Source organism: Phoca vitulina, unplaced genomic scaffold (genome assembly GCF_004348235.1).
Source record: "Phoca vitulina isolate PV1807 unplaced genomic scaffold, GSC_HSeal_1.0 scaffold23, whole genome shotgun sequence".
NCBI lineage: Eukaryota > Metazoa > Chordata > Mammalia > Carnivora > Phocidae > Phoca > Phoca vitulina.
The window spans coordinates 17,349,346-17,375,227 of NW_022589726.1; the positions used below are offsets into that span (position 1 = coordinate 17,349,346).

Consider the following 25,882-nt stretch of genomic DNA (forward strand, 5'->3'; position numbering starts at 1 on the left):
AGAGGCACCGCTGCATCTTTAGTCCTGTTCTCTCTTTGTCTTTATTTGATATGACAAAATATAGTTTCAGGAAAGACCTGGAGTCAATAAATAGTTGGACAACAGCGATGGGGCAGGAGGGCACAGAGAGTCGTGGCAGGGACTAGTGGGCAGCCAGGAACCTGTAGGACTGCTTGCTGGGGTCCAGTGGCAGGGAACCCCCATGGTTGAGCTAGCTAGTGGTCTGAGGCGGAGGGGCCTGAGAGGGCATGCAGAGGGCACAGGCTGGAGAGGTTACCGGGCTTAGGGATGGGTGAGAAGGTTTGGAGAGCCTAGGGCAACCAAGGGGGCCCTAGGCAGACCTTCAGTCATCTCCCCCTTTCATATGCAAATCATTAAAAACCGAACATGGAGTTTAGTCGCTACAACGAAGCACCCCGAGTCTGGCGCCGGACTCCCCCAAGCATAGCCACTCTCACCAGCCCTCAGCCGCCTGGCCAGCCTAAGCCGGGAACAAAGGACAGGGGAGGCCGGAGGGTCGGGGCGTGGGGCCTGGAGCCCCTGCAGGGCCCACCTTAATTCCCGCAGGCCGCTCTGGGGCTGCGAGCCTGAGAGGCAGCCCAGGCCCGGTTCGTTCAGCACCAGCCCGTCTCCCGCAGCCCTCTGGGGAGCCCCTGCGGAGCTTGCCCTGGGCCCCCCCGGTGCTGAGCAGAACTGAGGGGAGTCCGCGCGGCGCGGACAGCCCCGCAGGAACCTGGGGTCGGTGGGGATGCGGAATGCCAAGGGAAAGCGCTTTTGTCTGAGGCCCCGAGCCGGTGCTGCAGCCCCCGCCCTTGCCCCAAAATATAGAGAGAGGAAAACCGAAAAGGAAAGGCGCGGGGACCAAAGCGGGCTTGGGGCGCTATCTGCGGGCCTCCCTGCTGCCTCTAAAGAGCCTCTTTGCTTTTCATTTTGGAATCTTTCTTCCACTTCATCCTGCGGTTCTGGAACCAGATCTTGATCTGTCTCTCGTTGAGACACAAGTTGTTGGCGATCTCTATGCGCCTGCGGCGAGTGAGGTAGCGGTTAAAGTGGAATTCTTTTTCCAGTTCCAGGGTCTGGTAGCGCGTGTAACTGGTTCGGGACCGCTTGCCGTCCGTCTCTGGAATATAAAGCCCCCCAAGCCAGGAAGGGGTGAATAGCGTGCAGCGCCCCAGCGTCCCGACCCCAGCCCAGGCCCCCACCCGCCGCCGGAGGGAGAGGAGGCGAGCAGGGCAGGACAGGCCCAGCGGGCCGCAGGCGGGCCCCGCCCGGCCCAGCCCAGCCTAGCCCAGCCTAGCCCCGGGAGAGGCGCCTCTGCCCTGGCAGGAAACTTTCCGCCGCAGCCTTCACTCAGCAGCCGGAGAGGCCGAGGGGGTGGGGGGGAGAGGGAGACCCAGGCTCGGACCGAACAATAAGCACCCTCGAGATCCGAGCACCGGGGACCCCCCTCCCGCCCCGCCCGAGTCGCTGGAATCCTCCGGAGCGGCTAGCGCCGGCCGAGCCGGCTCCACAGGGGAGGGAGGGAGGGAGCCGCGGGGGGATCCCCGCTCTGGAGCCCCGCGCTCCTCACCCTTCAGATCCCTCTATTTTTTTAACTCCCTCCCTCTCCCCCAAAAATTGAATATTGCCTTTTATACACGTTTTGTTCCTATGATCCAATTATGTCGTCGTAAATTTGGGCGCACACAGCCTCTAAGCCTTTTAGTGGACAGTTTTACGAGCCATTGATGCCTGGATCGTAAAATTTATGGCCGCAGGTTTTTTTTCTTTATTTGCCCCGCATGGCCTATAAAACCCAGGCGGACCCGAGCGCGCAAAATGAAGTCCTAAAGTTTACCGTGGCTCATGTGCAGTTTGGTCATCCACGGGTAAATCTGTGGCGGGGCCGGTGGCTGGCTCAGTCCGGCGGGCTGCCCTGTCTGCGCCTGCTCCTCTTTGATCTCCCCACTGCTCTTAGCTCGCTCCTCCAGCGCTGGGCGAGCCGCCTTCTGACTGTACATCCCGGGGTTCAGAGGAGCCGCTTCATCTCTGCCCAGAGCGTGTCCCGGAGCGGCCGCGGCGCTGCAGGCGGGGCGGTCGGGGTGAGCCCGGGGGTTGGCAGCCATGTCTACCCCGTGGAGAGAGTTGGAAGGCGCAGGCGGTGGGAAAGTGATGCTTAAGTCCAATCCACCGTAGCAGTACCTGGATGCCTGCACCTCTGAGGCCGATCCATAGTTCCCACAAGTTTGCATGTTATAGGCAGGGATATTGGGGCTCTGCTTATAGAATGAATTGGCTACGTAGGAGCTCATGGCGGGGAGGGCCCAAAAAAAAATTTCTGCACCCTTTTTGATTAAGGGTGATTTGTGACTCTTTGAAGTTGAGGGGTTTTTTGTTCTCCAAAGTGCACAATTTATAGGTGGAGATATCTCTTTCTTTATCCTATGCGCTCTTCCCAAATAAGGGAGCCTTAAATAGAGTCACGTGACTCAAGCGGCCACTCATAAATTTGGCTTGATGACCTCCGGGAGGTTAGTGATGGAAGCCGGCGAAACGCATCTTGATATGTTGGCAAAGCCCAAGCAAGGGGGAGAGGGAGTGAGAGAGAAAGAGAGAGAGAGAAGGGGGAGAAAAAAAAATGGTTCTTGAAATTGGGGGGTAGCCGGGACAACGAGCCCACAGCGACACCTGGTGCCTACTTGGAGGAATTGCAGCCTGGCTTGTCGGCCCGCCTTCAGACCGCTGGATTCTCTACCCTGTAGAGAAGCTGGTTGTTGCTGCAACAAACCCTTGAAATGGCCTTTTAAACGGTATTTAATTTTAAGGAAAGATGAGGTCTTGTTTAGGATACAAAAACTAACGGATAGCCTTGCCTCCCCACCCCCAGAGCCTTTCAATCTTCAAAAATGGCTGAGGAAAGGAGATTTAGGTAGGGGGGCCCCTGGCCAAGTTGGAGATCCCAAGGGATTTACCTCAGGTTCTCTAAACCAAGCTTCGAGGTCCCTCTCCTTGGAGGCCCCAAGGCCCTGCTACTGCTGAGGAGGTGACTGTCAGCTTGGGGAAGCGAATCCAACCCCTGGAGAGGTGGACAGGATGCTCAGAGGAGGAGGGGTCCTGGGTGGACAGAACTAGATAGGGGGGGAGGGTCAGGAAGCTGAAAGTGCTGGGAACTCTGGGATGAGCCTGGAGGTGAGGATCCGGGGGGAGTTGAGTAGACCTCACCATGCTGGGATCCCAGAGTGGCAACTAGGCAATTGTGTGTGTGTGTGTGTGTGTGTGTGTATAGAACCAGACACAATGGGCTTGGAGGACTGCTCTGCATCCCTGTGTATTCTATGCCAGATATTTGGGATAGAAAATAGATGTTAATTGAGGGCATGGAGAAGCAAGATTGAAGCCTCCACAAATATTATATGAGCAGGGCAGAGGAAAAGGCCTGTTTTGTGCCCTTTTTGGAAAAGGCCTCTGGAACAGGTTTTCAGGGACCTAGATACAGAAGGTCCGCAGGAGAGCAATTTCTGAGCTATTTGGAGGCGTGGAAAGGACCTGGCTGGGGGTGGGGGATGGAGGAGGTGGGCAGGGCAGGCGCCTGGGCAACCTTCACAGCCTGCGGCCAGGGGCTCCGCAGCCATTCGGCCCCTTTCCGAGCCCCCTCCCCTAGCCCCAAGTCTTATTCTTTCCTGCCTGCCTCTCCCCAGGAAATCCCCGCCCCTGCCAGGAGACGCCCCCCTCCAGACCCCCCCCCCCACCCCCGCTGGCGGAGGCGCTGGAGGGGGCGCTGGCGGGGATCTGGAAGGTCTGGAAAACTCTGGCGGATTTTTTCCCTCCGGGAGACCCCCTCACTACCTCACTCCCTAGGTCCACTCAGGTTTCTCTGGCTGGGCTTAAGGAGAGAAGGCCTCAGCTGGGGAAGGGTTAGGGTCTGGCTGAGCTCCTCACCCGCCGAGTTTGAGAGGCGAAGGAGTAAGGAACCAGACTGGGACTGGGGCTGTAAGGAAGAAGGAATTTTGTCCCAGCCCTGTCAGGAGTCCCAGAGCAGGCTCAGTTTCCAGGCTTTCTTTTTCGAGATGTCCTTGAATCGCTCAATCCCTGCGGAAGGGCTCAAATCCCGCGGTCTTCTCTTTCCCCTCGGCTCTCCGCCTCCGCCACGTTTCGCAACAGTCGGCCTGGCGCTGGCTGGGGGCTGCTCACGCGGCGCCCCCCTCCTCACTCCGGGGAGTGGACGGGGGAGACCCCGGTGCCTGGAGAATGCTTCTTTTCTGGCCCTTGGGGGCTCGGGGTTCAGAAGCCGAGGACCCCAGACTACCACAGGCAGGAAGAAAGGCCTGTGTGGGGCTGGAGACCAATCCGAGCAACCCAGGCTTCCCGCCCCCCACCCCCAACGAGATCCTATGCGGCCTTTTTTGCGGGGTGAGTGTGTTGCTCCGCTGGGAAGCCCAGAGAGGCCTCCCAGCCCCCCTAGCGCGTTCACCAGGAGAACGGGGAGGCCCCGGCTCTGCGCCGGGCTCCCGGGAAAGACGAGCGCAGGGGGCTGGGGGCTTGCAGGCGGCGGGCAGACGCGGGAGCGCTCGGAGCCTGCTCCAACTTTCACCCCAGGCCGGCGGACGAGCGAATTAACAGAAATCCCGATATAAACTTTTAAAAATAATATCAGTTTTATTAAATATTCGAGAACGGATCCAGAGGTCGGATTTATACAGGAGGGTAACACGAGGGGGATTTTTTTAATTTATTTTTTTCTCCTACTGGCTAAACAAACGTCATTCACTTTTTTTTCTCTCTTTTTGTAATTTTCCCTCTTTTTTTTCCCCCCTTTTAAGATGGGAGTGGAACACGGACGGTGCTAAACATAAATATAAATACAGAGACCACAAATACAGCTAAAAATATTCACACAGAAACGGTCACAGTTTGTAATATGCCATAATGACCCCCACGATTCTTTAAATACAATTTGCCTGGGCTGGGCATTTGCTGGGGCAGAGGGGCCGGGCAGGGGCTGCGGGGAGGCCCTGGGGGTTGCTGTGGGGCCACGACGCGCCCTCCTTGGGCCTCCCGCTCTCCGCGGCTGCCAGGCCGGGCCCTGAGGCCCCGGAGCTGAGGCCCCGGCCCGGGAGCCGGCTCTCTGCGCAGGGGCGGGGGTGGAGGCGCCGAGGGGGTGGGAGGCCAAGTCCTCATTTGGAGGGAGATCTGTGGAGTCTGAAGCGAGGTTCAGGGACGGAGCCCCCAAGGCCTGGGCGGGGGAAGGGGCCTGCAGACGAGCCGAGAACGAGCTAGCGAGGGAGCAAGGAGGAGGAGGCGCGTGGTGAAAGAGAGTTTGTGCGGTGAGGGAGGGGGTCCAGAGTTGACTTTCAGGTCCATATTTGACTCCCTAATTTTGTTTTAGGGAGTCAAAACACATCAGTTGTGCCAGTGATAAATATAGAGTGTGTGATTAGGAGGGAATGGGGGGGGGTAGCAAGGGAGAAGGAGAGAGAGGGGTGGCAGGGACAGTCCTGGTCACTCTTTCTGCTTCTCCTCTTCTGTCTCTTCCCGCTTTTCCTCTTTTCCGCCCAGGCTGTCGGCCGCGGCCCCTCCGCCGCCCCCTGAGAGCGTGGACGTGAGATTAGATTCTTTTTTCCACTTCATCCGGCGGTTCTGGAACCAGATTTTGATCTGTCGCTCGGTCAGGCAGAGCGCGTTGGCGATCTCGATGCGCCGGCGCCGCGTTAGGTAGCGGTTGAAGTGAAATTCCTTCTCCAGTTCCAGGGTCTGGTACCGCGAGTAGATCTGGCGACCGCGCCTCCTGTCCGCTCCATAGCCGACCCCTAGAGATCCGGGCACAAAACACACTAAAAACAATCAGCGAGGCATCCTCCGTAGACGATTTAGCCTAGCAAAGTCCTGACCCTCCCAACTTGGCCAGCAGCTCACGGGCCCCCTCGGACCTCAGCCTTCTCCCTTTTGCCCTGCCCCACCCCCACTGGGGGTACAGCCAGGAGCCCAACTTCATTCAGTCCCCCACCATATGTTGGTAGGTGAGTGTCCCAAAGAAAGGTGGGGGGGGGGGCAAGAACCAGGCAGAAAGCTGTAAGTCTAAAAACTGGTTTTTGAAAAATCCCAAACACTGGGGATGAGGGCCCCATTTCTCAACAACTGGGCTCCCCCACCTCCCCAAGCACCCTAGCTCCTTGGAAACTTCTCCCCACTTCTCTGCCCCCTATTCTCCCTCCTCCCTTCTTCTCAGCCTGACTCGACTTTGGGTGGGCTCCCCCACCCCCTGCCCCCTCCCCTCATACCCTGCCCTGTTCCTGCCCCCTCAGTTTGCCTTGGAGCCCTCTAATCCGTCAGGGGCCGAGGGGGCCAGGCCCCTGCGAGCAAGCGGGAGGCGAGCAGAGGGGGCAGAAGAGGGGGCCCTGTCTCGGCGTCGGCGAGGAGACGAGCGTGATTGTTTTTATGGGGCCATAAAAAACTCTCTCCGCCCGTTCTTCTAGGGAAGCCGGTCATAAAGCCAGTTCAGTTTATTTAATTTATATCTCGGAGCTGTAAAACTCACCACTGTGCGAATTCATTCGCTGCATCCAGGGGTAAATCTGGATACTGGCTTTCTGGTCCTGGGGCGCAGTCCTGCCCTGCTCAGAACTAAAATCCTGAGCGATTGAGGTCTGTGTGTTATGTCCTAAGGTGTTTTGTCTGCAGTTTGAGAGCATGTCTTTCTCCTGGTAAAAGGAATTAGATCCATAGTCATACGGCCCCCGGCTGGAACTGAACACGACATTCTCCTGTGGCGAATAAAAGGGAGTCGAGTAGATCCGGTTCTGGGCAACGGCTGCTCCATAGGTCGAGAAATGCCTCACTGGATCATAGGCGGTGGAATTGAGGGCGACGTTGGGGAGGACGTCCTGGCCCCCGGCGAGGTGGCAGGATAAGGAAGGGTTAGTGAAGTAGGAATTCATCCCTTTGCCTTTACCTGGTCGGGCTATGATTTCTTTAATATTTATTTCTGTCTCCAGTTTGTACTCGGAACTAGATGGTTATAGGGACGGCTCCAATCCAGGACAGACAAAATGACAAAGTCAGCTGACCCCCTTCCAGCCAATCGCAAGCCAGATGTCAAGAAGGGGGAAAAAAATCGCTTCTGCTTCTGTTGATTCCCTAGTTGAGACTAAGTGTGTGCTTTGAAAGTAAGACTTAGATTTCTTTTAAAAATATATATGTTAGGGAACTGATTTGGAGGTGAAGAAGGGTGAATATGCATTAGCAGGGCCTTGGGGCCCAGGGAAGAAGAGCTGCACTGCTAGGAAATCTCTCAGCCCCTGCTAACTTTGCTGTGCTGTGGCCAGAGCCAGGTCTAGAGAAATCCCTCTATTTTCAATCTGATTTCATCTTTTATATCTCCCCCCCTTCTAAAATTACATCCTGATTTCTCTATGGGAAGAGCCCCTTCCCAGCTCAGGGGGAATCCCCAGAAATCCTACAGGAAATCCTAGTTTGACCCTCATGGAGTGAGTCCTCATCACTAAACCAGTATTTTTTCCCCCCCAAAATTAAAAAAAAAAAAAATCAAAAGTAGAAAGAAACTGCATGAAACATGGTGCTCAGAGGAAGGAGAGTGTGGCTGATAGTCTTAGGTGGAAGGGAAATGTAGGGAGCAAGGAGGTCTAAAGGAGTAAGGATGAGACTTCAGGACACAGTGGCAGAGCTGAAGTGGGCAAAGGGGCCATGCATTTGCTTCTTCATCCTCTTAGCCCCCTTCTGCCTCTCAGAACACCCTTTTGGGGGAAACTCTTGCAGCACTTTTGCCTAAAAGGGAAAAATGTATAAAAATACAATAGAAAAGAGAGAGAAAGAAGTAAAAGGTGGGAGAGAGAGAGGAAAAGGAAGAAAGAAAGGAAGAAGAAAGAACTCTGAGAGTCTTTCTAGACACATCAACTCCTGTTTATGTTGGTGAGAATTTATGATTTGGAGCCAGCGAGGGCCGGTGGGGTAATTCACATAGGATCCAGGCAGAAAGAGAAGGCTGGTGGCGCTCTGAAGGACAGTGAGCGTCTGGCAGGCTCAAGCCCCTGCACAAGTCAGAAGCCCCCAGGCCCCTCCGGACTCTGCCCCGCCAAGGGAGGCACCCTGGACCTGAGCTCTGGGGCTTGGGAGATTCCAGCAAAGGGCTCCTGGGGAGCTCTCACTCAAGGGCCAGCCACACCTGGTGGAGCCGGGCCTCTCAGCAACCCCTACCCCCATTTTCTCTCCACATTGGGGCTGAGAAAAAGGAAGAGAAGGTTAGGAAAAGGCAGCTGAGTTCCAGGCTTCTGAGGGAGCCGCAGTGGGCAAACTGAAACAGCGGAAGGTGTGCAGATGGAGTTTTTCTCCTGATTAATCCAAACTTAATTTGATATCGTGACATAAGCTGAAAATGCTTTGAGCTGACAAAGAGGGGGCAGTGGGGTTAGCGAAGGGAGCAGTGGAAGCTCATATTTTCTCCTCACCATTTTGGGGGGGGGGGGCTGACTATAACAAGAACCCGGATGTCTCCGGATTTTATGATCTTTTCCTTCTGTGTAACAAAGCGGAGTAATCAATGGGTAGCAATAAAGCCATAAACGGGACTACGCTGGGAAAAAACTCGTTTATTCATCTTCTGTAACGTTAAGGTTTCCCTGGAGTGTCGCTAGGGGGGAAAAATAAAGTTTCGAACCCAAAAGCAGACAGTGTGTAGGAGCTGGTGGAGACAACATGTTAGTTAATACATGAACCTCGTTAGGGGACTGAAGAGTCTTCCTGCTGGACAATTTGTGTTGGCTTTTAAAAATACAGCCCCAGTCCTTCAGAAAGGAGGGAAATTTGTTGGTATTTAAAAGGGCGAGGGAAGACCCCTATCATTGTAAATGTTCCCCCTCTTGGACCATACTTTCTTCTGCTCAAGGAGATAAAAGTGAAAGGGTAGAGGAGGGTTCCAAATTAAGAGAGAAATTTGGAGATGAGTCGTCTGGTTAGGGGGTGACATGGCAGGTATATGAACAGAGACACTAGCGTGACTTGCCTTTTGCTCTAGAATCCAGCTGTCCTCCAATTCATGGCATGCCTGGACAGAGGTTTTCAACAGCTGGCTGGGGCTCCAGGCCCCCTGGAGGGCAAGAGGTAGAGCGAGAAGGAACTAGGGGGAGGGGGGGAAGACCCAGGGGGCTGAGCTAAGAAACAAGTCAGCGCACCCCTGGACACAAGTAGCCGCTCTCAGAGTTCCCAGCCTCACTTCTGCCCTAAGGGTAGCAGTGTAACACGTAGAACAGGCCGGAAGAGAGAGTAAATTCCCTCCATCCCCCCCCCCCATTTCAGAGAGATTGCTAGAGGGATAAATCATGTCAGTGATATTTCCTTCAAGATATTAAATGTTGCAATGTACAACAAATTGAATGATGGAAGATAGGATGTCTTAATGAGGTTTCACTTTCAATGAGTGTTGATTTTCTATGTATTTTTAGATCTCTTTTGGGGGCTGGGGAAAGGAAGGACCTTAGGAGAAAGAAGGGGCTTCTGGGGAAGCATGTGCTGCAGCCCCCCCAGCAAGGATGCCTGGGTTTCCTTGAGCCCCTCCTAAACAAAGTCTGGAGGGGAAAGGGGGACCCAAAATTGGGGATAGTCTCCTTTGGGGCCTGAAAGTAGTGGGCGCGGGGGTGGGCGACCTGAGGAGCAGAATGTAAGTCTCAGCCCCGGAAAGTTAAGTGTTTTATTACGTCCCTAAACAGAGGGCAGAGACTGAAAGGTCTCGCCGATTTATAATGAACAGAAACCAGCTGCTGGGGGAAAAAGGCAGAAATGCTGGAAGGGGGAGAGAAGGGGAAGCAGAAATACAAATAAATTCCCCCACTGCTTAAAGATTTTTGGCAAAATTAATTTCCATCATACTCTCCCCCATCACCTTCCATTCCTGAAAAAAAGAAGCCTCCTTCTTTCAGTCAGATCTTTAATTATGCAGCTGAAATTTGCTGGAAGGATTCGCTCCAAGGGGGGAGAGCAGGTCAGATGAGCCCGATCTTCCCTCCATTGGATTGTATTTTCCTTTTCTCATTTTATGTTAATTTTATTTTTTTGGCGAAAGAACGAGTGTCTATGGGGGGATAGCTGGGACTTGGGTTTTTCTAAATATATTTATATTTTCCGGTTAAATTTGTCTGAAAACAATTATGGAAACTCATCAGCAGAAGCAAGAACAGATGTTTTATTAAAACTGCAGTTGAGCTCTGTAAATATGCACAAGTCCTGGGAAGGGGGGGACTTGTTCTTTGTTTCTATAAAACAAGCCTAGAGCAATCAGAGAACACCCCCATCAGGCCCGCAGGTCTCCGAGTAGCTCTGCCCCTTGGGCCTCCGGAATCAGGCATTCCGAGGGGGTTTGGCGGCGAGAGCAGATTTTCGCTTTCGGAGCTGTAATTAGTGGATTCGAAAACAGAATTCAAAAAGAAAACACAGAAAAGGAATAAAGGGGGAAAGTTGCCATTCGCTGCTCCAGTCCCCCCATCTCCCCAGTCCAAAACACATGCTTCTCATGAGCGCTAATTATAGGAGAGGAACTTACTGCAGGCGCCATGGGCCTGCACGGCGGGCGGGGAGGGGGGGTAGTCACTGGCCTGGAGTCCCCAAGGCTAAGGGGTGCTTTGGAGGCTGGGCACTCGAAGGTTTCCCAGAATGAGTCAAGCGCTCCTACCCCAGCCTTAGCCTGCTCCAGGCCAGGGGCTGGGAGCCTGTGTCGCTCTGAACTGGGGAGACGGTGGGTGTGACTGGACTCTGGCTGGGAAGGGGTTCGTGGGCAGGCCTCCTCTTGTCTGCCTTTGCTTTCCACTCTGCCCTGGAAAATATATTAATTTCTTGGGGAAGGGTATCTGAAGTGAGAGGGATGAGATCTGGAATGGTTACTGGGGGACAATCTTTTCCAGAGGTCCTGGCTAGTTTGTGTTCTGCCAGTCTTCTCTCTTTTCCTAGGTCCCCCAACTCTGCACAGATGTCTGTGACTCACCCAGCCTTGCACACAGATACACACACTCCATTTCTGGCTGCCGGCGCCACCAACTACTGCTCGGCACCTCCGGAGGCTGCTCAAGGACCTGGACACCGGAGCCGCAGGACTCAGCGCTCGGCCCGGGCGCTTGGCTGCCTGGAAGCCGCTGCAGCTGCCCCACTCACCCCTGCCAATTCTTGATTTTGAGAGCAGGGGAAGGGCGGTGGCTCCACCAGCCCCTTTTGTGCCACTGGGCAAGGGCTGAAACCCCTCTTGCAGAGAAAGCCCAGTTTCAATAATTGTTCAGCTCACCTTACAACCGCACTGTTTGGTTAAGGCTTTGCTGTTCTAGAGCGATTGCTCAGTTGGCCCGACTGGCTTATGATTAGAATTTTTTAACTTAAAAATTAAAAAATAAATCCTACTCCAAATGCCCAGTGTTTTGTGTAGGAGTTCCTTTGATCTCCATAGAATCCGGAGTAAAAGGATTGCAAAGAGAGTCTCCAAATCCGCCAGAGAACCTGAATGCGGGGAACTGGGTCTGGTTGGGGACACCAAAGCATAGCTCACCCAAGGAGCCTCCAGTTTCTCATAGATACGGTGGCGGAAGTAGTCTGAGCACATACCTCCCCATACACACATTGCATTCCAAAACAGAATGTTCCTCCTCCTTTCAAAGTTCAGGCATGGAGACACTTGGAGAAGGTGAAATTTAACACATCCAACCCGGAAATGGATCCCATTTGGGGGTGCTTATATTCTGGGGACAGGGCCCAGGCTGGCCAGCTAAATGGAGTTGGGGGTCGGGGAGGGGGAAGGAGGACAAGGCCAGATGGGGTATGTCAAACGCCTGAGAACTGCCCCAAACACCTCTGAGGCCTGGGCTGGCAAATTCTCTTTTGACCTAAGACGTTGAGAGGCTGCCCAAGCTGCGTTTGCTTTATTTGCAATTAAACAGAGAAGAAAGGTACATGGGGAGGTTCTGCTAACTCCCGTCACATTTTCTCTCCTCGTTCTCTCTTTCCAGACTTCTGCCTGACCTTTCTTTACCACCACTCCAGTTGATGCTGCTCCCATCAGCACGCACACTCCCACAATGTTATTTGTTTAGCTTCTCAATTCACTTCACTAACTGAAGGTTCAAAAGTAAAATAGATCCCGAGCATCTCTGTCCCATCCCACTCAGCCCTGAGCCCCTTTGGGCTCATCATTGGAAGAAATCATTTCTGGCTTTTGGGGGCTTGGCCCCCAAGCGTCCCACCTCTGTCCCACGCAGCTGAATATCAGCTGAAGAGAACCTCAGACGAGTATCTCATCCCCACTGGGAATGGGGAGGGAACTCAGATGCTGAGTAACATTTCAGGGAGGAAAAGCAAGTGGCCCTGGTTGGCCCAGGAGGAAAAATGAAAATCTAGAATATTTTTGGTCCCCGGAATGGGGCCAAAGGATCCCCAACTTCCTGGCTTTTCTTATACTCCTCCACACTAAGCACTGCTTGGACCCACTTTGGAGGTTTAAGAGAATTGTAAAATTCAGGAGCACGGCATTTATGACGTCACAGTGAGTTGTCATGAGGAAATGGTAAACGTCATATTAAGTTATATACAGTAGGAGTTTTGTGTGGGGGTGCCCTGCCTCTCCTCACCTTTTTTCTTTTTCCCCTGGCCTAAGTTCTCTCCCTTGAAAATAAAATGTTACTACGTTCTGGAACAATAAGCCAACAATGAAACATGGTCCTCATTTCCCTATAAATAATTTTATCCTTTATTGTTTGCGGATCTGAGAGAACCATTTAATCTGCACTGGCGAAAAGAGAGAGAGAGACGGGGAGGGGGGAATTAATTTCAGAAACAAGAATATTACTTACTTCGATGATACTCTTTTAGATTTGATAGCCAGGAGCAAAATTAGAGGCGAACAGCAGCCTCTCCGACTCTACACCTGGCGGGATTGGAGATTTATAGGATCTTTAGCGAAGGGGCAATTTAATTTTGTAGGATTTGCTTAAATTCACTGCTATTTTGGGGGGCTGAGGAGAAGGGAGGGTGAGGGGAGAACGACATGCTTTATCTAGTTTTATGAATCTGCCAACATTACCCTGATTTAAAACCCAACAACCTGTGTCTCAGGGAAAACTCCTGCAGAAAGGAGTGGAGGAGTGGGGTGAGGGGGACTCAGCTTTCTCAATGACTGTGGCCCCCTTAACCAAGCAGTTGCCAGGGGGAAGGAAGAAAAGCCCGAGGCAAGGGGAGGGCGGTTCTAAGTCTCTCTACCACCAGGACACCCGGAGGTTTATGGTGTCCCCATAATTCCCCCAACCCTATAAACAGCTGCCCTATTTTAGGACGAGTTCTGCTTCCTCTCCTGGGAAAGGAAGAGTGAGGGAGGAGGTAATGGCGGGAGCAGGGTGCCGGAAAGGGGAGGGAGCACAGGATAGCGCCGCACTTTGTTCTCCTGGGTGAGTTTGCTGGTTTGGCGGGTTTCTGACGCAGGGTGGCAGTAGACAAAACAAGTAAACAACTCACAGACACAATAAACAGGGGCGGCCGCAGCCACCGTGGCAGAGGCCGTGGGCCGGGTGAGGGGCACAATTTGGGGGTAGTGTCACCCCAGCACCCAGGCGTGGCCGAGGTCCAAAAGCCCGAGGCTGCCCCCAGTGCGGGCAGGAGAAGCTGGAAGAAAGCTGCACGTCTCCGCACCCGCAGCAGCGTGTCTGGACAGGAAAGTCTTGGGAGGAACCTGATTGCCTAGGGAGTGGAGGAAAACCCCACTAGCCCCTTTCCTGTCCTCACTTTCTTTCAGGAGCGGTTCACGGACATTCATATTCTCCCCTGCTCTGTCTTCTCCTGGCCCCGGCAGGGAGAAAGCCTAGGAAGGGAGGCTGGGAATTCCCAGCCGCGGCGCACATTCAGTGCTCCAGGCCCACAGGCAGCTAGACCCAGCTTCTCCGGCGCTGCCCTGTCAGCCTTCTCCCCAGCTTCTTCGGTAGCAGAGACAAAATTAAAACGAAGTCCCACCAGTAACCAAATCTAGGTATTTGGCGAGCTTAGAGAGCCCCTAATCTGCCCCACAGAGGACACAGACAAATCTGGGGTCCGCTGAGCAGGGGCGGGAGTGGGGATAGATGTTCACTGTACCCCTACGCATTCCGTCTGGCCTTCTCCACCAGCCTCTTCCAACAGCTGCCTCAGACCACTGCTCAGAGGCCACCTTATTAACCACTCAGATCTCCTTCACTGTCCCAGCAAGGCTGCAAGCACCAGGGCCTAGCCAACTGCTCAGAACTGCTCCAAAGGTCTACCTTACCCACAAAAAGAGTTTCCCACAAAACTCACTTTCAACACCACAGTGTTCCTCTGGTAAACAGCCTCTGAGTTGGGGAAGTCAGGGGGGAGGTGTGGAGAGAAAGCAGAAGGGATTCAATATTTCCCCAGCCCAGCTGCTTGGACAGTGAAGGCAATAAGGTCTGAGAAAGCCTTTGTGGCATCCGTCGGTTACTGGAACCCGCATACTCCGATTCCAGCACGCACACATTTCCAGGACAGCATGCACAGAGGGCCTTCTCGGTGCACCCAATGCCTCCTTGAGCCCGATCCCATCTAACAAAATTTTGCATGCACATAAAAAGGTGTTTGAGCGAATACAAGCATGGTAATATACAATTAACCACCGAGGAAATATGAGTCTATATATATTCATGCATAAGTCGGAGCCTGTACATTTGAGCCCGTATATAATAAGTGTATAAAGCTACCAAGCCTGGTTTCGGAACACAACAGCCAACCCAACAAGGCCGCCTTCTCCAAACAAGCTCGCATTCTTCCCAGGGATCACAACTGTCAGACCAGGGAGAGAAAGGGTTTGCTCTGCCCATTTCTCCTTAGCTAGGAACTGGCGCATACAATACAGTGCGTGGCAGGGCTGACAAAGCCTGTAAGGGGCAGGCCTGAGGTGCCCAAAGAGTGGACTCAGAGGGGAACCCTGGGCTCCAAGGAATATTGCCAGAACCTGACCCACAGATTAAGTGCCTCTGCCCAGACTTAGTCCTGGGCGTGCAGAGTCCTCGGGCCAGATTCTATTTTCAGCCGCTCTGGCTATTATTAGATATACACACCAGTGCTTTCCTGCACTAAGGACCACGTTTACAGGGAATCTGGCCTACAAGGAGGCTGAGGATTCTCACTGGTGGCCCCTCTTGTTGCGTCTGTTTGCGCACCAGAGTGGGAGAGGAAGAAGGGAAAGAAAATCGAAAGTAAGGAGAGAAGGAAGGGGCTGGCGTTTGGGGCTGGATTTATCCCCTGGCCAGACTAGAAAACTGGAAAACCAGGGTCAGTCACTGCTGTTATTCTTTCTCTGCATCCCTCTTGCCTCATGAGGAGGATCTAGGGGGTGAAGGACGTGGGGGCCTGCAGGACCCTAGCCAGGAAGGGACAGAAAATCAATTGATAAAAATATTATATAAGGACACCTCAGGATGGTGCTGTTAACCCGTCACCCATGAACCCTAGCACCCTGAAATCTCGGCGGCAGCACATCTGTTCAGATCCCTGTAGGCTGAGATAAATACCCCAGCCTTACCCAGGCCCACCCCTCCGAAGGGAGGGGGCCCCCTCTAATACCCCAGGTGAATCCCCACTCTCCTGAGTGGCCTTCACCGAAAGCTGTTTTTTTGGGGGGTGAACAAAGGAGACTTGTGTCCCCCCTCTAGTCAGTGCGGCCATCTGCAGGGGGGGGGGGGTAGGCAGACAACGGGGGCAGACAAAATACAGGCGAAAGAGAGAAATAGAGGCCTCACCGGTCGGCGGTTCCCACATTACGCCAGGAGAAAGGCTCCCATTTTCAGGCCTCCGGGGGCCCCTCCACTGGCCCACTGCACTCCCCTTGCCCTTCTCAGGTCCCACAGCCTCGGGGTCTCGGTGACCGCGGCATGGCTACCCGGGGCGTCAGGCCCTGGGCCGCACTGGAGCGGCGGGAGAGCGCGCGGCAGCCTGAGCAGGCGGCGGGCTGGGCCCATTTGGGGAGAGCCAAGCGCTTTTCTCGATCGTAAACAAGGAACGCGAAATTAGCCCCTCGGCAGACGCCTCTGCCGACACACAAGTCCTATTGGGGGGGGGAGTGGAAGGGGGAGAGAAAATGCCATTTCTTCCCCCGGGACAATACCTCAGAGGCCTTTATGTCGGATATGAAACGGGAATTTTGGGGGGGCAGGAGAGGAAGGGAAGGGGATTGTGGGGGGGAGGGGACAGAAGATTCACCATCAACTCGGACCCAAGGGGTTTGATTTGAATGCAGTCGAATTATGTTTTTAAGAATTTGATAAAAAAAGGTTCTCCCTCCCAACCTCCTCCCCCCCCCCCCGCCACCCCCAGGCGACGGGTCAGGGTTTAAACAGGAAATCGAGGAGCGTTCCCCTCCCCCACTCGGGCTTGGCGGAGAAGCCCAGTCGCGCCTCCAGAGAGGATTGGAGGTGGGGGGCAGCTCTTAGCTCGGATTGAAGGTGAGTCTGGCCCCCAGACTCTCAGACCTCTCCAGGAATATGCGCTCCCCTCCCCCAGCTCTGGGGTGTGTCTGCCTGGGTGTGTAAGCGTTTGTGTGTGCATCGCCCTTTATAAACAGAAGCTCACACATATAGGGGCCGCCTCGGACCCAGGCCAGGGAGCAGGGCGGGGTCATATATCAAACTGCAACACATTCAGGGCCACGTACATTTGGAAGAAATTAAGCCACTGTGTTATGAAACCATATGTGTCGGGTTAAGACCATACAACACGCCATTAGCACCAATTATTAGGAAGATCCCGAGCGCCCAGGACCCTCCGGGCCGTCCGATTCTGACGTCCCTACCCCACGAGCGAGCCACGCCTTGAGTCCTCACTGCCTCCACTCACCCAAGAGGCCCCCGCCAGCGAGGCCTGGGCCTGTCCCCAGCCAGCCTGGGGCCTCCCCAATTCCCACCTCCGCCCCAGACAAGGCAGATCCCAGCTCAGAGCAGCCAGGCGAGGCGGGTGAAGCAGCCCAGTGGGTATCCCGGGTACGGTGGCCGCGGCTGGGGGTGGGGGACGCTGGGCCGGGTGAGAGAAGGCAGATTGGCCCCTTTTCTCCAAGCACAAGATGGCTTTTGAGTACCGCGTCCCCCACCCCCACCCATCCACCCATCCACCCGCAGTGCAGGGCACCTCCCATCTTTCCGTCCGCTCGAGTGGGGGCGGGAGCTGGGGGTGGGCAGACGCACTCTCCTCCGCTGACGCGCACCAGCCGACAGCCTCCCCCCTAATTGCCAATTAACAGGCCCCGCCGCCAGCCTAGCTGCGCTCTCTTCCTGCTCAGCCGCCCGGCTCTGAGCCCGCACTGCGCATGTGTGAGCTCTCGCGGTGGCGCTCTCTGGGAGGGAGGGGGCGGCGGGCAAGGAGGGGGCTCTGGAAAGTTTGTTTGGGCGTTGGGGGGCTGACTTTGCTCAGGGGGCAATGGTTACAACCTACAGTTCTCTCTCCTGCCCTGGAGTTTGAGCTTCCGGGCCCCCTCCGTCCCAGTCCCATTAGCCAAGAGGCCGCAGATCTATAATAGGTAAGGACAGGGTGGGCATCAGGCAGCGGGTCAGCGCACTAGACCCCGGCCTTGAGCCCCACAGGCGCAGTCCTCTTCCCCCCCACCCCCAACTTCGGCGCACAGTGACATCAGGACAACACACTTCCCACACTACCGTATTACAGCTTAACCCAATCCTCCCCCCACTTTTCCTCCCCTTAATTGCCCGCACGCCCACCCTCTCGCCAGCCCCCCTCTCCTCTCTAACCAAGACAAGCCGCTGCTGTCCTTATCTTGAAACCGCCACCCAGCTACGGACCATTAGTTACATATTTGAACCAATAAGGAAACACTTACCGGGCGCTGCTGTCACTCTCCCTCTCCCTCTCTCTCTCTGCCTCTCTCTCTCTCTCCCACTCTCTTTCTCGTCTTCCCTTATTCTGTGCCGCTGCCGAGCCTGTCTCAGCTCCATACACACATATATACTTTATATAAATTTAAAAATAAAAAAAATAGTCCCAATGATCAAAAAGCCAAATAAAATTAAGGAGAGTTGCAAGAAGGGGGCAGGAGGGAGAGGCTGGGAGAGGGGAGGGGCGGAGGCATCTGCAGCTCCCTATCTCAACTCCTGCTCCCACATTCCTCCTGCCCCTTGGGGGGCTAGAGGATCGGGAAGGGAGAGAGAGGTGCCCTCAACTCCTGCCCCTTCCTCCACATCCCCCCTCCCCGGGTGCCCCCAGCTTCCGGCAACTCCACCTGGGAGGAAAAAAATTAAATGGGGGGAGAAAATAATTATTAATCAGATTAATAAAAAAAAAATACTGGTAATGAAGGGAGCGCCCAGCGCAGGTTTCCCTGGCAATGGTTAGGCTCTTACAGGGAGGACTGTTCTGCGGAGCGCTCCGAACGGACAAACCACAATAAAAAGTTCACGTTCATGGATGGAATCCACATGACTTCTTGTGGCCAATCCAACTTGTGAGTCGATCGTAAACTTTTATTACTCAGCTGTAAATTTTCTGCAAACAACCGGGAATGCGATGCATTTGTGTAGCGTGTGCAAATGGGCGCCGCGGTCGCCATGTTTACCCAATTCTCTCAGAGAGGGAGCATCCCCCGACCCCCACCCCACCCTCACCCACCGCCCACTCCCCACGGGCCAGGCTGCTCCAGGCTAGCACAGAAAGGGCAAAAGGGGGACGCGAGAGGAGGAAAGGAAGGATTCTGGCGCTGAGTCGGCCGCCTCCCTTTGCCATACCGAATTTTAAATATTTTTCTTAATATAAATGGGGTATTAAGGTTGGATCTGGGGGAAGCGAGGCTTTGCAAAGGTTTGTGGCACTGGTGGTGCAGTGCCGGCTGGAGGGGTGAAGGGACTGAGAAGGGATGCGCTCCCAACTCCTACCCTTTTTTCTAGGAAGAGAACTACATCTTTCCCAGTGGGGAGCCCTGGCAGCCCCCGTTCAGCCCCAGACAGGAACAAGAGGGACACGCGGCTGGAAGCCTCATAACCAAGCCTGACCTGGCCGTGGTCTGAAGAACGGAGAGGGCTTAGACCCGTACTGGGTAGCCCTGCCCATGCAGCAGGAGGGGTGAGAGTTGGGGGCAGCCACCAGAACCCCCAAAGTGCCCATCATCCCCAGGCTCCTTTCTCAGAGAAAATGACATTTTTCCTTCTCCTAGACCATCTCCAGTTTCAGGTCTCCTCAATTCCTAGGTTTAGATGGCAGATTACTCCCAATCTTTTTAGAAATAAAAATAAAATTAAGGCCCAAGATCTTGGTTCCTACTCCCCACCCCCTTGCTTTGGGTGCAAGGCAGCTTGAAGCCTTTTCTATCTTGTCAGGTGACCAGCACCCACCTGCCTTTTTCAGAAAAATTGTGTGTCCAAGCAGCTGGGATACACCTTGGAGGCCCTCCCCCCAGAAAGAAACTTATCTTTTCCCAAATTTCACCTTCTGTGCTAAATTCTGAGCACTTGAGGTGTTTCCCACCTTTTTCCAGACCCATAATTTTGGCGATGAATCCAATGCGGGGGACCCCAGAATAAATTCCCCCCATAGAGACTATTTGCCAACCAGTCGCAGCCCAGCCGAGTCACCAGCTGGAGATCTGAAGGCCCAAAGCTCTCCCCTTGATCCCGCACGGAGCTGGTGCGGGGGACATCCATGGCTGGGTGCCCCACCCCAACCAATAGGGGGCCCCTCATCCCCTCCCCAAACTTCCTCCCTCAGTAAGGGAAGCAGTTCCCTCAGCCGGATGCAGAGACCTAGTTTCTTTTACAAACCCACCCATAAATTTTATAACAGGTAGTTAAAAATTACGACAAGGAAGCTCTGGCGCAGCTTTTCACAATGGGCTGCTGGGAGAATGGGACAGCGCTGCGGGCTGCTCACCGGAAATTTTACTTCTCGTCTGTGGCACAACCTGTCCCGAGTTCGGTCTAATTGGGGCGAGGTAACTTTCTGCAGCCGGCAGGCAGCCAGTGGGACATCTCATTTGAGGAAGATGAGGCTGGAGAAGGCCAAGCCACTCTCCCATCCTAGGGTCCCCCCCAAAGCCCTATAGAGCACGCACTACCTCCCTCACCCCCAGGTCCCCTGCAGGCCCGCACCTCCCTTGGCCTCTGCAATGAAGTGGGGAGGGAGATAAAATGCCGAGAATTAAAAAAAAAAAAAAAATCCAGAGAAACGAATTTGCCCCCCAACTTAATAGCTGCATTATCCCGTCTCTACAGCTGAGATTAGAATAATAAATTCAAGGCGAAATGAGCGAGATGCTTCAACTCAGCATTTTGAAAGATACTATTTTTCACAAATCACAAATAGCTTTCGGAAGCCACTTTGATTGGCTAATAAAAAAGTAAAGAATGGGAGAAAGTCCTATCTGCTGCAGCCGAATGGTCCCCATTCCGGTAATGGGACGGCGGGAGCATTTGGGAGGACGCGTTTCTAAAGAGAGCGCATCCCGCTCGCAATTAAGTTCCCCCATAAAACGGGTTTTACCTCCTTTTCTCTCCAAACGAGAAAAAAGAGGCGGTGGGCAGAAAGGGTGGGGGAGCGGGTGCTGCAGGAAGGGGCGGCTGGAGCTCTCTTGGTGTGGCCCACCCGAGGCTTCGCATCTCAAGCGATGCCGGGCGCCAGACGCACCCCGCCCTCCGACGCCCGGCTTGGGGCCACGGGCATTGCTGAGCAGGGCCAGGGATGAATGGGGCATTGGGTGTGGGGGAAATTCGGCGAGGTCCTTCGGAGCCACTTAGTGTAGGGTTCAAGCAACTTGGCTACGGGTCGGCGATGTTTATTAATAGCAATCATAATTCCACATTAAAAAATGAAACGGCCCGCGGCCGGCCCTCGGAGTCTGGAGGGATGCCCCTGGGAAGGCCTGAGGTCGGAGCGAAATGCTCTCTTTTCGGGCATTTCGGGGTGCCTCCCGCAGCAAACGGGGTTACCTGGCTGGCGCAACGGCTCACAGCAGGGACCCCAGGTTTCCAAAGATTTCCCCCAGAGCTGTTCAAAGCTGTTCCCGGCTGCCTGCAGCCTGTGCTTCCAATCGGCAGCCTCTCTCCGACCGCAGGAGTCCCATATCAAGGATGCCTGACCCAATCCTGTATTCACGACCACTTTGCGAGGGAGCCAGGGACCCAGATGCGGGTGAAATTACACAAAATAAGAATCAGCCTGGGCCTAAGTCTGGGAAAAACATTGACGGAGTGGGTGGGGGGGGGAGATCTGGCGTCAAAAATATTTCAGTCTTTGGGGGATCTGGTTTTAAGGACCAGAAGATCCCATCTCCTTGCGTTTCCCCCTTCTCCTGACTGAGTCAGATAACTCCTATCTCTGGAATTTGGTATTATTTGACCAGAATCTTACTAGCATAAACAGATTTCTCTGCCTAGGACCCTCCGGGGAGGAGTGAGAGACCCCTTTGCCCCCTGAGTCCCTGAGCCTTCAACCCCTTATTTTGGGGAATGAGGAGTCCAATGAAGACTCTCTTTACCCTACTGTGGCTGGGATGGAGGACTGTCCACTCAGCAGGCCCATCCTCCTCACCCCCAGGCCAATGGCCCACACTATGAGGGCAGGGCAGACTGCCCAATTGCCAAGGTGAAGCCGGGAGCCGGCTTGGAACAGCCAGAACAGAGGCTAGGGTAGATGCTAGCGGCCTGGGTGATAGTGATGGCTCTGTGCTGACGGAATTTGAATTTCAGAACATGGACCCAGGCTGCTTGGTGTACCAACTCACTCACCTTCCCCTCCTTCCCTTTCCCCCAGGCTGAAGCTTCCTCATCCCCCACCCCTAGCCATCTTCCCCCCAGCCAAGTCCTCCAGGCTGCCTTGAGCCTCACATTCTTCCCACCCTGTTCACTGTTCTAGTGCTGGGTGCTGGGTGCCCAGGGTTGACCACGAGGGGCATGTGGAGATCAGAAAGAACCCCATTGCCTCATCCTCAGTCCTTGGAAGAAAAAGGCCTAGTTGTGGGAGGGGCATGGGAGCAGATTCTTTGTCTGGGCCCAGCCCAAGGCTGAGGAGGAGGAAGGTGAATAAGTGGGGAGACCCTTTCTTCCCATTGGGATCTTGGCATCTAGAAACCCATTTTGTTTGGAGCCAAGGTTCTCCCAAGAGCATACTTGGAGCATACTGCTCTTCTTCCTCCTCCTCTACACCTCCCCCACCTCTCACCTGCCCTCCCTGCCCAGCCTGCCCTCTCAACTCCTAGGGACCTCTCCACATGAGTTCCTCCAGCCAAAGTCAGATCAGTGACGGAGACCTTTTCCACAGTGCTGGGAAAGAAGGATAAGGAGGAAAGGAGGAGTAGAGAATTGGAGGGGGGGAGGGGGGCGTTGGAGAAAAAGCAAGTCATTCCAGCTTCAAATTTTTTTCTCCTTTTTTTTTTTTTTATTATGACTCACGTATACAATACAAAGTACTTGGACCAGGAACAGGGCTGCCGGGACACAAAATCTACATTCATAGCTGGACATAAAGACAAATGACCAAAAATTATTATTATAGATATATTTTAACGTTTTTTTTTTCTTTCGAGCACATTGCATAAACAGAGAATTCAAGACAGAGTTAACTATACATTCAGTGCAATTTAGTTCTACTCTACTGGGGTTAGAAGCACAATAAAAGCGCACAGGACCGGCGGGCTAGGCAGTCTTAGTTGTTGGGTTTTTCTTAGTGAAATAAGCAGCAACAAACGACAACAAAACCGCATTACGAATACTCTCAAAGCAGGATTTCTTTCTATAGGTAGTGATAAAATACGTTGGAGGTTTCTTTCTTTTTTTTAAATTTTAATCTTTTTCTCTTTTTTTCTTGCATATTAGGATTTTTAAAAATTTCTTTTTTATTTTTTCATGATTATTGCAGGTTCCCTTTAGGTAGTATGTTAAAGATTTATTAGCAGTATTATTATTATCATTCTTATTATTTTCATGATTATGGTGATTTCTGAGCGCTAATACTAGTGCAGCTCAGAGGAAGCTGGGCCCAACAACAGAAATCAGACAGCGAAGGGGAGGAAGGCATGGGCCCGAGTGACCATGGGATGGCTAGGTAGGATTTCAGCGGCGACTGCAGGCTCCTATCTACCCCGTGGGGAGGGGGGGCAGGGGAGAGACCCGCATCTCTTTCAGGTTTCCACCAGGTTTCTAGAGAAAGTCAAGGGGGTCTTTCTAAGTGGGGGAGCCCCAGAGAGGGAGAAGGGATATTCCTTGCTATCATTTTAAAAATTTCTTTAAACATCTCCCTTTCTTTCCCTTCCTTCCTTCCTTCACTTTTCTTTCCTTTCTTTTGGAAAAGAAGTAAATCTAATACATAATCCTAGCATAAAAACAAAGCCACAAGTCTTCGTCCGCATTTTGAGAGGGCTCCCCTCTAAAATAAATACCAGAGAAGCAGGGAGGTGGGAGTGTGGCAAGAAGGGGTGAGAGAGGGGCAAAGAGGCCAGGTCTCAGACCTTAAAATCCAGGCAGGACTCCGAAGGGTGGGGGTAGGGACAAGTGTGTGTGTTGGGGCAAGGACTGAGACAGAGTCCAAACTTTTCGCTGTGTCTCGGTCTCCCCCCCTCCAGCCCCCAAACAAATAAAGATTGGGGGAAGTCCAAAGGTAATAAAACCAGAGCTGCAAGTATCTGACAGGTAGTTAGAGTTGTGAGTGTCATTCTATTCTCTATAAAAGCAAATGACAGTCGTAAACTTCTCAATTTATCCGCTACCATAAAACAAAACTTCAAGGGAGTTGCTAAGGGGGGGGGGGTCTCTCTTTTTTGCTTAGTCCTTGTTTTCTTCCTTTTCCTCCTCTTCTTTCTCCTCTTCCTCGTTTCCTTCTTCCTCCACCTTCTCTTCATCTCGGGCTCCGGGCAGTTTATCCTTGTTGTTCTCCTTTTTCCACTTCATCCTTCGGTTCTGGAACCAGATCTTCACTTGTCTCTCAGTCAGTCCCAGGGCGTGAGAGACTTCAATCCGGCGCTTTCGTGTCAAATAAGGATTAAAGAGAAACTCCTTTTCTAGTTCCAAGGTCTGATACCGGCTGTAAGTTTGCCTTCCGCTGCGCCGCCCCGGAGCTGGACAGAATAGAACCCCAATCTGGTTATGTTTGGGTGGGGGCTCGGCTTTCCCCTGCCGCTATTCCTCCCCTAAAGTCTCCCCTGTGATCTCCCCAGTTCTCCTCCCTCCTGAAGACCAGGCAAGAGCAGGGAGCAGGCAAGGGCAGGAAACTTTGGGGGCTTGTTTTGGTTTGGCTTCACCTTGGGAGGTGGGGTGGGGGTGGGGGCAGGGACTAGGGTCTATCAGGAAACTGGGGGATGGCAGGGGCAGGGGGAGCACTGCAGAGTTCCCCCTCTCCCACCCGCCCCCCCCAGGCCTGCAGTCTCAGGAAACTGGCCCTTGCAGCTTTGTTTACAAGTACAGAGTGGCATTTGGTGAGCATAGCTGGGGACAGAGTCTGTTTCCAAAAGAAAGGAAAAAGGTCTGGGGGTAAAGAAGAGGGGCTCTGCCCACTGCCCCCCTCCTTAAATCTCTCTGCTTAATGCCTTGCCAGGAAGAAAAATAATTGATCTCCTGGAATGTATCACTGCTTGGCCTGATTGCTAACTGGAGACCAGCAAATAAATCACGGGCCATCCCCGCTGGAACTTGTCGCTTTCTCGCTTCCCCTTTTACTTCGAAATTGGGCCATGAGAGGCCACCCTTGGAGGGGCTCATGGCCTGAGCCACTCTGAAGGTCTCAGGGAAAGCCCATAAACCTTTGATTGGGGGCAGCTCATGCTTGGGTCCTCTGGACCCCAGAGCCCTCTAATCTGCATGGCCCCTCTCCTTCCTGCACTCTTTTCTCTCCTCTCTGGCTCCCTCTCTTCTCTCCAACTGAGGGAACTAAAGCAAAGTTGGGGTGGTGGCCTTAAGGCTAGTTCTCTGAGAGGAGGCAGTGGGTACCCCAGAGAGCCAAGGCACCTGTCCTTGGGGTCTTGTCACCCTCTGGTCCAGGTAGGGGAGGGAAACAGGGGTCTCCCTTCGCCCCCAAGACAGCCTGGCCACTGTTCTGGACTGAGGCTTTCTGCCTTTTGGAAAGACTGGTTTGCTCCAAAGGCTGATAACCTCAGGGTCCTCGGGCCTCTGCCCAGCCACCTCCCCAACTTTGACTTTAGAGATGGCAAGAGGGAGAGACAGACAGGGAGACAGGCAGACAGACAGACAGACAGTAGGTGGAGAAAACGATTTTTAACCCTTTGCGCCCAGACACCACCTTCACCCCAGTCCCCCAAATATCCCAGGCGAGCCCCGCGCCCCACCCCCAGCTGAACCTCCCAACCTCGAGAAACCCACTCAGGCACGGGGGTGGGGCCGCAGAGACCCCAAAGCCAGGAGGGAAAGCGAGGGCAGACAAAAAGGAGGCAAGGGAGGGGGGGAAGACCCCGGAGCGCGGGAGACCAAGGGGGAAAGAGAAAAGGCTTCTCACCGTGGGGTCTCATCCATGGAAACATGAGGCTGGGAGACGAGTTTTGATTTAAGTGGCCTTGTCCTTCGCTACTGTTAGTGTTGGCGGAGGATTTACAGTCGGGATATTGCACCACGCTCGCCTCTTGCTGAGCCCCATAAAGGGACTGTCTGGGGAGCGCCTCGTAGCCATAGAATTTGGAGGCGTCTCCGTGGCAGCTCAGCGAGCACGGGTTCTGCTGGTAGCCCGAGTTGGAGATGCCCGAGGTGCCGTGGTGGAAGAAGTCTTGGACGTGGTGCGAGGCGTGCTGGAAGCCGGGCGCCGAGCCGCCGGGCCCGTACACCAGCGCATGGCTCCTGCCCACGCTCTGAGGGAACCGGCAGTCGTAATAGGCCGGTTCCAGGGACTCGCCGCCTTTGTATTTGGAGAACAGGGGGTTGACGAAGTAGGAGCTCATGCTGGGCAC

General features: G+C 53.8%; 3 protein-coding genes across 4 annotated transcripts; all 3 read right to left on the reverse strand.

The window, feature by feature from the left end:
• Positions 1 to 620: 620 nt before the first annotated feature.
• HOXC5 (homeobox C5) lies at positions 621 to 2,325 on the reverse strand. Its single transcript, XM_032420939.1, has 2 exons — positions 1,838 to 2,325; positions 621 to 1,120 (listed from the first exon to the last, which is right to left on the reverse strand). Exons 1-2 carry the CDS (start codon positions 2,289 to 2,291, stop codon positions 906 to 908), a joined length of 669 nt encoding a protein of 222 aa, XP_032276830.1. The 5' UTR covers positions 2,292 to 2,325; the 3' UTR covers positions 621 to 905.
• A 3,153-nt stretch (positions 2,326 to 5,478) lies between these two features.
• On the reverse strand, positions 5,479 to 17,867 carry HOXC6 (homeobox C6). 2 transcript variants are annotated; one of them, XM_032420922.1, is made up of 3 exons: positions 17,831 to 17,867; positions 6,515 to 6,860; positions 5,479 to 5,786 (listed from the first exon to the last, which is right to left on the reverse strand). In XM_032420922.1, exons 2-3 carry the CDS (start codon positions 6,666 to 6,668, stop codon positions 5,479 to 5,481), a joined length of 462 nt encoding a protein of 153 aa, XP_032276813.1. In that variant the 5' UTR covers positions 6,669 to 6,860; positions 17,831 to 17,867. The 2 variants fall into 2 exon arrangements, with proteins under 2 accessions (XP_032276813.1, XP_032276812.1); XM_032420921.1 differs by lacking the exon at positions 17,831 to 17,867 and having other exon boundaries at positions 6,515 to 6,914.
• A 5,886-nt stretch (positions 17,868 to 23,753) lies between these two features.
• Positions 23,754 to 25,873, reverse strand: HOXC8 (homeobox C8). Its single transcript, XM_032420950.1, has 2 exons — positions 25,438 to 25,873; positions 23,754 to 24,046 (listed from the first exon to the last, which is right to left on the reverse strand). The coding sequence occupies exons 1-2, from the start codon at positions 25,871 to 25,873 to the stop codon at positions 23,754 to 23,756; spliced, it is 729 nt and encodes a 242-aa protein (XP_032276841.1).
• Between the last annotated feature and the right edge of the window lie 9 nt (positions 25,874 to 25,882).

Bases quoted from the DNA above. Each gene is read 5' to 3' on its own strand.
- HOXC5 (XM_032420939.1), bottom strand. From the start codon at position 2,291: ATGAGCTCCTACGTAGCCAATTCATTCTATAAGCAGAGCCCCAATATC. The intron at 1,121-1,837 runs GTAAACTTTAGG...TTTATATTCCAG, and splicing joins CAAACTGCACATGAGCCACG to AGACGGACGGCAAGCGGTCC.
- HOXC6 (XM_032420921.1), bottom strand. From the start codon at position 6,914: ATGAATTCCTACTTCACTAACCCTTCCTTATCCTGCCACCTCGCCGGG. The intron at 5,787-6,514 runs GTGAGTTTTACA...CCGGATCTCTAG, and splicing joins GCGAATGAATTCGCACAGTG to GGGTCGGCTATGGAGCGGAC.
- HOXC8 (XM_032420950.1), bottom strand. From the start codon at position 25,873: ATGAGCTCCTACTTCGTCAACCCCCTGTTCTCCAAATACAAAGGCGGC. The intron at 24,047-25,437 runs GTGAGAAGCCTT...TATTCTGTCCAG, and splicing joins TCCATGGATGAGACCCCACG to CTCCGGGGCGGCGCAGCGGA.